The sequence below is a fragment of the Schistocerca gregaria genome, chromosome 2, assembly GCF_023897955.1.
Source record: "Schistocerca gregaria isolate iqSchGreg1 chromosome 2, iqSchGreg1.2, whole genome shotgun sequence".
NCBI classification, from domain to species: Eukaryota; Metazoa; Arthropoda; class Insecta; order Orthoptera; family Acrididae; genus Schistocerca; species Schistocerca gregaria.
The window spans coordinates 426,842,365-426,857,467 of NC_064921.1; the positions used below are offsets into that span (position 1 = coordinate 426,842,365).

General features: G+C 40.8%; 1 protein-coding gene across 1 annotated transcript in view; it reads right to left on the minus strand.

Annotated features, from left to right (window-relative positions):
* LOC126335813 (uncharacterized) overlaps positions 1-15,103 on the minus strand; it is a 101,891-nt gene that overhangs the window by 4,916 nt on the left and 81,872 nt on the right. Inside the window, exon 2 of the mRNA XM_049999278.1 lies at positions 13,478-14,357. Coding sequence (XP_049855235.1) covers positions 13,478-14,338 — 861 coding nt within the window. The 5' untranslated portion in view covers positions 14,339-14,357. The remainder of the gene's footprint in view (positions 1-13,477; positions 14,358-15,103) is intronic.

The following is a 15,103-nucleotide window of genomic DNA, read 5'->3' on the forward strand; positions in this document are numbered from 1 at the left end:
GTCGATTATCGACTAATAAAATCATCAGAAGATCAAAACAAACTTCAAAACGATTTAGAAGAAATATCGAAATGGTACAGTTGACCTTAAATAAAGAAAAGTGTGAGATCACCCACATGAGTGTTAAAAAGAACGTGTTACACTTCGGTTACACGATAAATCAGTCTAATCTAAAAGCCGTAAATTCAACTAAATACCTACGAATTACAATTACGAACAATTTAAATTGGAAAGAACACATGGGAAATGTTGTGAGGAAGGCTAACCAAAGACTGAGTTTCATTGGCAGGACACTTAGAAAATGTAACAGACCTACTAAGGAGACTGTCTACACTACGCTTGTCCGTCCTCTTTTAGAATACTGTTGCGCGGTGTGGGATCCTTACCAGGTATGACTGAGTGAGTACATCGAAAAAGTTCAGAGAAAGGCAGCACGTTTTGTATTATCGCGAAATGTGGTAGAGAGTGTCACAGAAATGATACAGGATTTGGGATGGTAGTTATTAAAAGAAAGGCGTTCTTCGCTGCGATGGATTCTTCTCACGAAATTATAATCACCAACTTTCTCCTTTCAAATATTTTGGTGACGCCGACCTACATAGGGAGGAACGATCACAAAGATAAAATAAGGGAAATCAGAGCTTGTACGGAAAGATATAGGTGTTCCCGCGTGCTATACGAGATTGGGATAATAGAGAATTGTGAAGGTGGTTCGATGAACCCTCTGCCAGGCACTTAAATGTGATTTGCAGAGTATCTATGTAGATGTAGATGTTAATATATTCCTATTTTACAAGAAAACTTTTCTTGCTAATTCCAGTCTGTTTTTATTTGTTCCATCGTCACATATTTCGCTGCCTGAATAGAAAAGCTCGGCTCCTACTTTACTTCGTGCTCAACATTTACATTAAACAATTGGCATAGGATTACAGCACATCTCACACCATTCTCAGATGCTGTCTCCCTCTGAAGTATTTTACTCTTAGAAATACTGTTTTATTTACGTACAGGTTGAGGATAACCTATCGCGCCCCCTCGTTTACCCCTGATAACTCTAGAATTAGAATGAGTGCACCGTCAGTAAGGGACTGGTACTGTGAACAGACGACTTCCACTAGGCTCCGCCGAAGCCCTTTTATGTGACTACAAAGATACGTGATATGCTAAACCCAATCAATAAAGAAGCGTCAGACGAAGTGGAAAGGTGGAAAGCAGGCACCAGTACGCCTTGCTGAAATCTGGAGGTGATGTATCGGCGTAAGACTGAATTAGAATGGAACACAACGATCGATTTTCTGTAAATGGTTTCATGTTCTAATAACATTTTGGTTTGTATACAGAATACTGGTATGTAAATAGTCCTATTAATTATTTCATTATCTGTAAGTGGTATCTTTTTAAGGAGTGTCCAGACTTACTGATGTGTGATATTAATTTATGTTTCTTTCCCTTTCTCTGCAAATCTGATTCAGCCAAAGTTGCAGTACCTAGTGACCTGCTGTATAATGTGGATGACGTTATTTTCACTGTATATTTTTATGTTATAGTAGAACACTGAGCACGTATCTGTACTTATGCATACATTGTCTATATGGACTGACGTACATATAATACCGTTGGCAACCGTATTTTGACTATCGTTCTGTATTTGCTGATCTAAGATGATAATTAATTTGCTACGATATCTACATCTGCATCTACGTGATTAGTCTGCTATTCACAATAAAGTGCCTGGCAGAGGGTTCAATGAACCACCTTCGAGCTGTCTCTCTACCGTTCCACTCTCGAACGGCACGCGGGAAAAACGAGCACTTAAATTTTTCTGTGCGAGTCCTGATTTCTCTTATTTTATCGTGATGATCATTTCTCCTGATGTAGGTGGGTGCCAACAGAATGGTTTTGCAATTGGAGGAGAAAACTGCCGATTGAAATTTCATGAGAATATCCCGTCGAAAAGAAAAACGCCTATGTTTTAATGATTGCCATTCCAATTAACTTTTCATGTCTGTGACACTATCTCCCCTATTTCGCGATAATACAAAAGGAGCTGCCCTTCTTTGTACTTTTTCGATGTCATCCGTCAGTCCCACCTGATGTGGATCCCACACCGCACAGCAATACTTCAGAATAGGGCTGACAAGCGTGGTGTAAGCAGTCTTTTTAGCAGACCTGTTGCAGCTTCTAAGTGTTGTGCCAATGAATCGGTCTTTGATTTGGTCTACCCATAATATTATCTTTATGATCATTCAAATTTAGTTTATTTTTAATTGTAATCCCTAAGTATTTAGCTGAATTTACAGCCTTCAGGTTTGTGTGACTTATCGCATAATCGAAATTAGGCTGATTTCTTTTAGTACTCATGTGAATAACTTCACACTTTTCTTTATTCAGGGTCAAATGCCACTTTTCGCACCACACAGATATCTTATCTAAATCATTGTTCAATTCCTTTTGATGATCTGATGATTTTACAAGACGGTAAATGATAGCATCATCTCCAAACAATCTAAGAAGACTACTCAGATTGTCTCCTATGTAGTTATTATGGATCAGGAGCAATAGAGGGCCTATAACACTTGGGGAACTCCGGATATTACTTCTGTTTTACTCCATAACTTTCCGTCTATTACTACGAACTGTGGCCTTTCTGACAGGAAATCACTATTTCAATCGCACTACTGAGGCGATATTCCGTAGACACGCAGTTTGGTTAGAAGACGCTTGTGAGGAACGGCGTCGTAAGCCTTCTGGAAATTTAAAAATATGGAATCAATTTGACATCCTCTGTCGATAGCATTTATTACTTCATAAGTATAAAGAGCTAGTTGTGTTTCACAAGAGCGATATTTTCTGAAACCATGCTGACTATGTGTCAATAAATCGTTTTCTCGAGGTACTACATAATATTCGAATACAGTGTATGTTCCAAAACCCTACTGCAAATCGACGTTAGTGATATAGGCCTGTAATTCAGTGGATTACTCCTACTTCTCTTTTTGGATATTGGTGTGACTTGAGTAATTTTCCAGTCTTTATGTCTAAAAGTATATGCACTGTTATAATATATACATTATATGGCTGTGCGTATATCAATGGTTGCTGTATTTTCGTAGTACTCTATGTTTACAGCGATCGTAGGTGTTATTAATTTATAGTAATTTATTGGGTAGGCGTTTTTTATTTGAGATGTGAGTTTTTGTTAACTTCTATTTTCGGTCATTTTTCGTAGATTATGACATTGTATTACCAATTGTGTTGACTGAGTTAGAAGTCTGGAATAAATCCAGAACATAATTGAGGTCGAGGTGGGTTACAATAACAACAACAGGAAGAGGTTGGAAAAGGAGATTTTTTGAGGGAGTGGGCACATCAGTCAGTCAGAGTAGTAATGATTCACAAAAAAGGTCACAAACACATGTTGTGTACTATTGGGGGAATGATGGTCCGTTCAAAAATGGTTCAAATGGCGCTGAGCACTATGGCACTTAACAGCTGAGGTCATCACTCTTCTACAACTTAGAACTACTTAAACCAACTAACCTAAGGACATCACACACACATCCATGTCCGAGGCAGGATTCGAAACTGCGACCGTAGCGGTCGCACGGCTCCAGACTGAAGCGCTTAGAACCGCTCGGCCACTCCGGACGGTGATGGTCAGTTGATATAATGACTACTATTACTCTAAATGGCAGTCACCATGTCAATTGACTACACTAGCAGGGATAATGGTATGTATGTATGAGGCTTCGTCCCGCCATAGCCCTCAGTGGTTGACAATCCCACAACAGGCCACAGCCGTTCACCCACCCCACCCCTGCCCCACACCGAGCTCAGAGTATGTATGGTGTACGCCTGATTACCACACCAATTCTGGGATCATGTCTGCGGTACTCTAGCCCTCGCTTCCACCCACACGGCGGCACGTCGCTGGAATCACACTGACTGACTGATTAATGAAACTGTTCATGAGACCCCTCTGCTGCCAGGTAACTATCACAGATGACTCCATGACGTCTCCAGAGGATTCGTGCAGGCTAGGTAGCCACCTCTTCTGATAACAAAATGGTTGGTAAGCATGATCAAGTAGTTGAAGATATGCAACACTAATTACATTTTTTTCTGTCGGTTGCACTTAGAATTCTGGTGTACTCCTCCCAAACTAATGTTGCTGAGACCTGTCGGTCAATGGGGGGCAGTAGGACACGTTTCACTCTCTTCTCCAGACCCGCCCCCCCCCCCCCTCCCCATGACACTTACGGACCCATCACCGCAAACGGGTCGTGAACCTTCTACGCAGCCTAAGGTTGTACCGTTCCCTCCAACAAACCACTGCTCGAAGTGCCGGTCAGCTGTTAATAATTCCAGACTCACAAAAGTTGTTCTGTCCTTCTCACAAGCATTGGGCGCTTAAAAGATGCTGGAGTAAATACCAGGATGTCGAAGAATACGCTTCCCCTCATCCCTCCTGCAAACCGAAACGTTCTGAGACGTTTTCGAAATATCACTGAAAGACTGATCCAGCCATTAATAACAAAATACCTGTTTCCTGAATGCCACATCCCAAACATGCATGAGTCTGCAAACCTGCGTTTCCCTCAGAACATAGCCATGTAGAAGCGTTTCTATTGGCTCTGGCCAAATTAGTGGCCGGCTGTTTCGAGAACTCAGATGGGAATCTCTGGAGTGTATGTGACGTTCTTTTCAAGGACTATTATTGAGAACCGACTGCAGAAGGATTCTACTGTCGCCAACATAGATTTCAAGATTGGCCATGAAGATAAGATACGAGGAATTAGCACTCACTAGGAAGCGTATGGATGGTCTTTTCCTCCCTTGCTCTATTTGCCAGTGGACTAGGAAAGATAATAAATGCGGTGGTACAGGATACCCTCCGCCACGCACCGTACGATGGCTTGCAAGGTATACGTATAGACGTAGATGTAAATTTAGTCTGCCTACTAAGATGTGACTCTATCCATTTACAGGTACACTAAACTCGTGCGAGAAGGTTGTCTCTTATTCAACGAGAAAAAGAGGATGGCACATCTGCTGTTGATGGTCTCTCTGTAGAACCCTCGTATTACTGCCTAATTTTCTCATTGCAGTCACTTTGCGAGACGTAAGGAATGCGTTTGCCCACAATACATAGAAGAAACGGTATAAAGCTCACAACTCCCCTTTTGTCAGAGTACCGCTTATTCTCACGAATCCTCCAGTTGTCCATATACAGCATTTGAATCCACCTGATTTCGACGAGTAAGAGATGCCCCCGTCAAGGTACTGATCCCTGCTAATTATTTCGAAATCCTATCACATTCTGAAAGCGCTGTTCCATTGATTGGAAGGCTGTCTAAGTCCTGAACCTGTCACTGAGTAACCAGAGAGTTGTCACAATGAGAAAAAATGCACATTGACGTACACGAGGAAATTCAGCACCATTCATAGTATACATGGGCTACACAGAGAAATACAGGAGCATAATACATACTGTTCTACACATAACACTTATCGAATGACTGTCTATAAATATCCCACTGTACATGTCCTAATCTCTTTCACCGTATTCCTGTGATTACTACGCTAGAAATACGACAGTGTAATGGTGTCAAAGTCTTCGTTGACAGCACAGTGTCCCTCTCTCTCTCTTTTGCTCTCTCTGTCTCTCTCACTCCTCGTTATTTTTATAAAATACAACAGAGTAACACTAGTAACTATAAAAACTTCGCTAATGTCTCCAGACAGAGAGCTCGACAAGATTTAACGCGTCTCTCTCTCCTGGCACACCAAAAACAAATACCGTCTGGGTGTTGACTTCAAGCATATGTGGTGATCCCATTAAATGTGCACGTATTGTCCCACTCAATCAGGTGGCGTCTTATCGAAGTCGCTTTCACAGACCTGTGTAAAGTTCTGAAGCCTATACTTGAGGAAGTCCGTATCCCACAGATCATCAACACAATACAGGGTCCTTGTGTTGTTTTTTTGTAAGCAATGTGATACATTTTTTTACAGTGATTACATCACATAAAAACATACTGCTTCTTAGTGCAGCAAATAGCCATCAGCAGAGATGATCTGCAAAAATTATGTCCCTTAGCCAAAACACTTCCTAAATTCGGTAAGATTTTATTACGATTGGCCATCTCTGTCTATGCGAATTGGAGTCACAAAGTATTATCGCATTCGTGGATCTTGAGCAAAGCTCTACATGATCTCTCTGTACATCTTGTAACTATTCCTCTGTCCTTAACAAGTACTCCATGCACCACTGTCCCCGATTTAATTTGAAACTGACCAGAAGTAGGAGGGCACTATACACATTACATTCAACGTCTCGTGAACGAACAGAATGAGCTGTAATCCACGTAATAAATTTTTCTTTCCCAAAGAGCATAACACATGTTCCAAACTGGCACAATCTACTTCCGTTACTGATATAGACCGGTTTCCTCGTTCCAATATTGTAGCCACCGTTCTACAAAGACTGTTCCTTATCAATGTTACTCACGTCATCCATCCCATTACATACGATATTTCTGGATGCATGCACGCCGAAGAGGTTAGCACTCCTTACTGGTGTATAGTAGATACGAGCCTGATTCATTTAAGAGCATTGTGGTGATATAACCGACGGTTCAGAAGGAGAAGAAACGTATTGTTTATGCATGATAGAGCTCCAGACAGAGAGAGTTTGACACATTTTATGTAAAATACTTGTGCTACCACTCCTGTTGTATTGTTGTAGTGCTTGGAACCCATACCAACGACGTGCTGGAAAGAGAGAAATGATTGTATAACATGAACACACTCTACATAGTTCTTCACTTAAACATGCTGTAATGTTAAAGCAGCGCAGTTTCCGATATATTAAGATGAATAACCTATTACCTTCGGCACCGAAGGAGAAAAAAAGCAATAGATTCTTTGTGACACGAGTGCAGTGTATAGTTTTCTGGGGTTGTGTGGAACTCACTGTTCCCATCCGATTAAGGTTCGAAAAGTATGCTCTGCCCTCATCAGATCTATAAAATGATAGTCAGCAACTGTAAAATGAAAGAAACAGTGACATCTTTGAGGAAATAGGCAAATGCATAGCACAGGTGTTTGGCATGTGAAATTACACGCCATGCTGCACTACCTCTGTAAACAGAACACAGCGTGACGTAGCAATTACGTTATGTAGTACTGTATCAATATACCCACTCTATTTTGCAGTTTTATCTAAAGGCTTCATTAGTAATATTAATAATAATAATGACAATAATAATAATAATAACGTAAGGCCTCACCAAAATTTAAACCAAAGTAATTCACGCCACCCATACGGCTGCGTGAATTAATATATTTTCTGTATTAATCAAATGTAAATGAGAGTATGCAGAAGGCAGTGAGTAGACATACGTCAAAAGATCGGTATAGAAGGCTCTGAGCCATCTCGCTCGGGAAGGCACACTGGTTGACGTGGCCAGATGTAGATGGGAGTGAAAGATGAAAGCGCGGGAGAATAATAGGTTTTTAGTACCTCGTAAAACAATTTCGGCGTAATAATATCGTTCTGGTATCAGAAAGCGCGCGGGATTGTAAATGCTGAGGGGAACCCCTTCTGAAGGACTTCGATGGCGATATTGCGAGATATCGAAGTCAAGAGAAAATAGTCCCACTTGTTCTTAGGCCTGCAGGTGTCCACCCCCAGTACCTGAGTGGTAATCACGACAGAATGTCAATGCTAAGGGCCTGGGTTCGATTCCCAGCTGGGTCGGAGATTTTCACCGGGACAGGGTATGGTGTTGTCCTAATCATCATTCTTTCATCCCCCTCGACGCGCAAGTTACCGAAGTAGCGTCAAATCGAAAAGACTTGCACCCAGCGAACGGTCTACCCGATGGGAGGGCCTAGTCACATGACATTATTTTAATCCTTCAGGTTAAAAAAAAATATTTTCTAAATGTAATCTAAAGCACGGAATTAAGGAAAGTCTCTCTGCCCATCGTACCAACTCTGACCCCACCTTCCCCTCCCCCCCCCCCCCACCATGGCTCCCTGACCCCTCCTCTTCCCTTCCCCTGAGTGGTTTTCTCCTCTCTCCTATGCCCCCTCGTTTTCCAGTGCACCCCTTCCATGTTTCTTCACTCCCTCGTGACTTGCCTTCCCTCTCCCTCTTCCTGTCCCATCCCTCCCATCTCCTGTCCCTTGGTGGGCCCCCTGGCACCCTTTTTTTCATCACACACTCTCCAGCTGAGCCGCCCCTACTGCCACCTTCTCTCCCCTCTTTTCCCTCCTCTGAGGCCTCCTCTACCTTGGTGGATCCCTCCCAGCAGTGTTTCCTCTTCATTGCGTGTGCTTCACCTTGTTCAGCTGTTGTGGTGTGTTTTAATACAGTTGCCGGCTATTAACTTCTGCATGTGATTTCAGTAAATTTTACGAGCCACACACATCGCCAACTGGGATTTTCATCATTATGTGGACTTTTTTTACTGTCTCAAACGGGTGTTTCCTTATAAGTCTATGTTTTAACCCCCAATGTCTCTCCTTATAATGTTCTTATAGCCCCCTATATCGCCTTTTATAAGTATCGTCTTCACCTTTTTATTCAATGTATCATTTGACTGAAGAGTGGCGGATTGTTCCACTGCCAACTCCGCCCTGCCCATATGGGACACGGGAACGTAATCACATAAAGGAAAAGAAATAGCCGCTCTGGGACGCGACCAACCTCGTTTTGATGCCAAACAGTGTGTCAATATTTCACCGATCATGAAACACAGTCGCCTACATTGAACAACACCAGTAAAATATAAACTGAAATTATAAATAAAGACTACACTATTATTATGTCGTCTGTAATACAATGAGGTTATTAATTGAATTTATGGCCAAAATTAGAATTTTGGTAAAAATTTGGATTTCCTACTATTTTTTTTACAGGCAGATGGTTTGGAGGGTTTGGGATTTCACTCAGGGATCCATGTGCCAGCTGGGAAAAAACTATTGTATCGTCAGGAGGTAGGTGGAGTCAACTGATCAATTAATTAGTTTTTCATAGTTAATTTGATATCAATTTCATACCAAAAGTGTGACAGAACGAGCTTTATTGTACTACTACTGACGTCAGCTGCATTTGGACACTGAAATAGTTCAATGGCGAAAGATGAAAATCTGGGCCAGGCTCAGACTCGAAACTGGATTTCCCACTTGCTCTAAGCAGTCTCCTATCCGTTTCAACTACCTGGACATGCTTTCTATCTGGCTCAAATTCTCAAATTATTGCATACTTCTCAGTACCGCCCCTGTCCATTTACCTTATTTGCTCACAGCATTTGCTGAATTCCTGTAAGACTTTCAGACCCTATTGCCCATCCTCACTGAAGATACCATAGTAATTAAGCTCACAGATATACTATATCAATCGTGTAAAGTGGGACGTTCCAGTCTACGTCAAAATTTAACTTTTGCCATTGAGGAATTTCAATGCCTAATTGCAGCTGATGTCAGTACCTTCTTCAAAATATTGATATTCAAAGCAACTGTACCAAAACGATGGATTCATCACATATGTTGTGTAAGTGGATAGTTGAAAGCATAGGAACCCTAGTTGATGTGCTATACAAATGGGGTTACCACTGCTCATTTGCTATTTCATTGAACTATTACACAGTCTGCAGAGGGTGACAGTATAAGTTAGCATTAGCAGCACAAGATGAAAAATGTTTTGTACTGCAAGGTGAAGTTAATACCTTGAAATGGGCATCACTGTAGTGTGTGGTTGATTTCGGTATTGTTTTTAACCGAAGAAAGACAAATTTTCGTCGTTACACATTTTTTGTACGGTTTCTTGCCAAGTACAGTGAAAAAAACTAAAAAGGTCTATTGCATGAGGTGAAATTCCTTTCCAATTTTTTTTAGCAGGTACGGAAATAAGAACTGCAACATTCACAAGATTGTCAATATGATCATTCAGCCAGTAAATTAGGTAACCAGTAGAAACCATGTGTGTATTGTAACGTTATAGAACATATTGTTATGTGAGTTGAAAAATCATACAAATAATGCAGGTTCCTTTAAAGTGTGATACAAAGTATGGACTAAGCTCGCTGACAAGTGCAGCTTAAAATGTGGTTAGATAAGTTGTGTTCTTATGTGAGCTATATGTATTGTTTTAAAATGCTGCTGAACTACTAATAAATGACAGTAATAATATATGTATTTTGCACTCAAAACATTTATGAACTTTGATAAATACTAACAAAAACAATTTCATTTTGCTACAGAGATCAAATTTTTGTTCATTGTCAGCGATCTGCAATTATACTTGTGGAGGCTTGTCCATCGTTGTATCTGACTGTGTTATGTTTTGTTTACATTACGTATTTCCTGTATTATGAAGATATTCTTTGCAAAACACATGATTTTTGGAATGGTTTATTGTGCTAAACTGTCAGAAAATGTCAGTCTCCTGTACAGTAAAACGGTGGAACATGATAGCATGTACATTCCTTATTAAAATATAATTAAAAGGATCTACATTATCCAGTAATAATTAGATTGTATTATATAACGTTTTCTTCCCCACTGAAATGGTGGTTGATTAAGTGAATCATAACTGGAAAACTTATAAAATGTCATGCAACGAAACTTTCCTCTCTGAACGATCAGTAACATAGCCTCAACTATGAATAAGATTAAAATGCCAGTGTCTTTACATATACTGATAAATGTTACAGACAATTAAGACATGGATTGTGGCACTTAATTTGAAAGTCCAAGGTCATGATTTGAACATCAAGTGTAAATTATGCATTAGGGGGAGGTAGAACAGAAGTTTTTTTCACATTTTCGGGTGTTTATCTCACTATAAAATTTGAAATTTTCCTAATAAAATGATATATATATCACTTATAAACTCATATGGAAAGTACTTTGTTTTATTTTTTAAATATAACCTACACAGGTTGAAAATGTTAAAATTTCCCTTAGCTGCAAATGTTTGACTACTGAGAGTTGTGTGTACCTGAGTGTGCGTACATGTGTGTGTGTGTGTGTGTGTGTGTGTGTGTGTGTGTGTGTGTTTGTATGTGCATACTTGTGTATACTTGATAAAAAATACAACACATGGGATGTCAGAGTATGTAATTTGGGGCCACGTTGTTTCTTACACCAAGTGTGTTGCAGATATGAAACTATGCTCATTAACGTGTGCTACCATATGTTGATGATGACAGCAGCAAGTCACAGCTTTGTAGCGTGCTGCTCAAAATCATTACAAACTGACAGCTGATTTTATTTACAATTTTGATGTTATACAGAATAGTATGTGTTTATAATTCGTTAGTAACATTTTGTAAGTGAACATTGGTTTTTAATTATTTATGGCGAATATGTTTCATACTCATTCTCATATTACCTAGTCAATGTTGTTTAGCTTCCAACACTTTCTTGTTCGGTGTCAAAGAAGAATTGATTTGAATGTTTATGTGTGCCAACTTGCTTAGAGATGTTTTACTGTCAGCATCATGTTTCACAATATATTGAACTACATGACTCAGTATTTTTCTTGTGATGGATACCTATCATGCCAGTCTGAACTTCTGTAGCAGAATAAACCTTCTATTTTCTGCATTTTTTAGATTACATCATGTGCTAGCTTTTGGAGTTAGGACTTGGCCGTATTCTGACAAGCAAAGAATATGCACTTCCATTTTTCAATTACCATCTCCACCTGACATGGATAATATCATGCCTCCTTGCCCATCCTGGAAAGAGGAAACTCTGGTTACTGTACTTCCAACAAATAAAATACGGAAGTGTACAGAAAGGATGACTTAACAAGGAGAAGTGATGAGCCCAATATAGTGCTGGGCTATGACAAGCAGGTCTAAATGTGTGTGTTTTTTCACTGGTGTGGCAGAATGTTTGTTAGTGAGGCAGAACTGTTGCTGATGAGCAAGGCCCACAGCATGGCTGAAGGTGTGGTGGAGGGTGTGGCTGGGGGCGGTGGCTTTTCTTGGGGTGTTAGCAGCAATGCCCTCACTATACTTTAATTGGACATCCAGAACCTAAGTTGACTTGCTACTTACCAAGAATAACATTCCACTTTTTTTTTACATTCATCTTACTATAGCAAGCAAATGGAAGTAACAATGGATCTCTAGTGAAAAATCGTATTAAATTTATTTTTAATACTTCTATAAGATACCTAATATACAAGTTGTACTCTAAACCTTAATAACACAGGAGGCAATACAATATGTGGTGCTCTTTAAACTTGTAGTACCGTCTTTGCAAGATGTGTACACAGAACGGTTTGTTTGTGGCTTATCTTCTCCTTGTACGAATGGACTTTCTATTGTCCTTAGTGTGGTTGAGATCATAATGGAGATGTTCCATCACGACTTCCAGTATCTGCATTAGGTATATGTTTGGTATTTGACATTAGTGGTTTGTAGCTTTTATGGAATGAATAAATATTTTGTATCTCCTGTTTTTATCTATTGACAGTTTGAGGACGACTACAGATTGGTCGGAACTGTTATGATTCATGTTTCTGTGTCGTACTAAAAATGAAAAATTTATAGAAAGTTGTCAGTCACTTCACACCTATGTAACAAATGGCATTTTTTCCAAATAGCCGTTTCACGTCTGTGATTTTCGAAAGATGAGACATATCGCCCGTAGGGTTCTAGAGGTCTACGCTTCACAGCATTTCCTCTCGCAGACCTGATTGTCTTTCATACCTCCAGTTTGCTAAGCACTTCGGTAGCAACACTAATTTGTCACGTAGTAACTCAGTTGTTAAGGTGGAAAGAAGCAGTTTTCTTTCAGCGAAAACGAAAATGTTCGCTGGTTATAAGTTACTGTCAGTTGTTTCTAAATATTACCAGGAGATTTAGTCTTTTTTATACAATGCGGTTGAACGAACAGGTTTTGGAGTTATACTGAGAGCAGTCAGATGGAATTAGGACTCCGATCTATGGTGTAAGAATTGTGACTGTCATTGCGTTCCCATTCAGAGTAATACTAGAGACTTGTTAAAATAATTTTACAAGATCACAGTGTCAGAGATAGATCCAGACTTTCCAGTAAAATAGTTTTCCGATAGTGATGCATTTACGTTGAAATCCACATCACATGCGTTCCAAATGAACCGTGTAGACAGTTGCAGTTGGTGTTTAACACATCGCAGAAGTGGGATAAAGAACTTGAAATGTCGATGAAAATGAACTTTAGTCGTCTTCTCGTCTGCAGTGACCTGATACAATTAGTTGTGTTCTTGGTAGACTGGCTAAACTTCGGACAATAACTGACAGTTTGCTTCATATCGCTAGGAATAGTAATTTGCAGCTTTACATTTTAGTGGCATTATGAGGAACAATGATCTACTGTAAAATACCGCTGTGCATCTCGAAAATGCATAATAAATTTACAAACTGCTTGATATAAGAGTACTGTTTAAGCAAGTTACCACAATTGTTAATACCTGAAAATCAAGAAGTCGGACTTCTGTTACTTCTCCGTCCAGATACTTAAACATCATATTGTTCTTCCAGCAGTCGCCGTGGGTCAATACAGGTAACTTTGTTTGCTTTTTGTTCTCCTCTAACATTCTGTATGCTGTATCGAGACGTCGCTCAATAAACTCCCTATACTTCTGTGAGTACCCCTCGTAGCCGGGGCACTTTTCCAACTCATTCGCTAGGGCGCACATTACGTTAGAAGCCAACGATCTGAAATGCTTCTGGGCGGTTTGGTTCGTAAACATATTGTTGCAGAAAGTGTTCTTGTAATGTGGCTGCCTGGTGAGCAGGCACGCTGAAGCGGCGTGCAGCCTGGCGTATGCCCGCAGCACAGCCGCACACTGCCCGTAATCCAGGGGACGGCCTGCCTCGGCCATCCTGAACCCAGCTGCTGCCAGGTCCTCCAGCACCAGGAAGTCTGAGGGCTTCCGGCCACAGTGGTAGCAGTGTGCTGCCAGCGGCTGGAACTCGTCGCCTTCCAGTTCTGCCAGCTTGTCGTGGATCTGCGGCATCACCTCGTGCAGCGCCTGGGACTCGATCCTGAATGCCTGACAGCTTTCAAACACCTCCTTCATTGCTCCAGTTTCAAGGGCCGTTTTCACGATTATGGATATTTTCCTTGCTGTCTCACTATTTTCATACTTTGCGAATGCGGTAATTCTGTACATCAAGCTTCCATAGCCGATTCCTTCTGTATTTGCGTGTTGAATGTTCATGTTTTCTACAGTAATTTTCACCTTTTCTTTATTGCTGATGGCAAATTCTATGAATTTGTGGTCGATCCATGGAGGTGGTGGCACTCGTGTATCTTTTACTGTTTCCATCTTAATCTGATGGCATCACCTGCGTACAGACAAGGCATATTTGAGTCTTTGATTAAAAATTACAGATCGTAAGTTTTAGTCACACAAAAAAATGTTCAAATTTATGTGAAATCTTATGGGACTAACTGATAAGGTCATCAGTCCCTAAGCTTACACACTACTTAATCTAAATTATCCTAAGGACAAACACACACACACACACACACACACACACACACACACACACACACACACACACACACACACTCATGCCCGAGGGTGGACTCGAACCACCGCGAGGACAGCCGTACAGTCCATTACTATAGCGCCGTAGAGCGCTCGGCTAATCCCGCGCGGCAAAGTATTAGTCTCATGTGAAATAATGACAGGAGTTACAATGAAATGAACACCCTTAGCTGCTTACAGGCGTTGACATACGTCAACGAGGACAGATGAAAATGTGTGCCCAGACCGGGAATCGAAGCCGGGATCTCCTGCTTACAAAGCACACGCTCTATCCATCTGAGCCACCGGACACAGAGGATAGCGCGACTGCAGGGATTTATCTCTGGCACGCCTCCCGCGAAACCCACATTCTCACCGTATTGTCCCGCACTACATTCGTAGTGCCCCCGCCCATTATACCATTACTCGCGGCGCGTTGCCGATTCCCGTAAGAGTTCGGGCACTGTTTGTGCATTCGCACAGAAGGAGAAGATGGTCAAGTGGCTGTGAGCCTTAACTATATAGTTACTAAGATGGTATCTGTTCATTCCGAAAGTACAA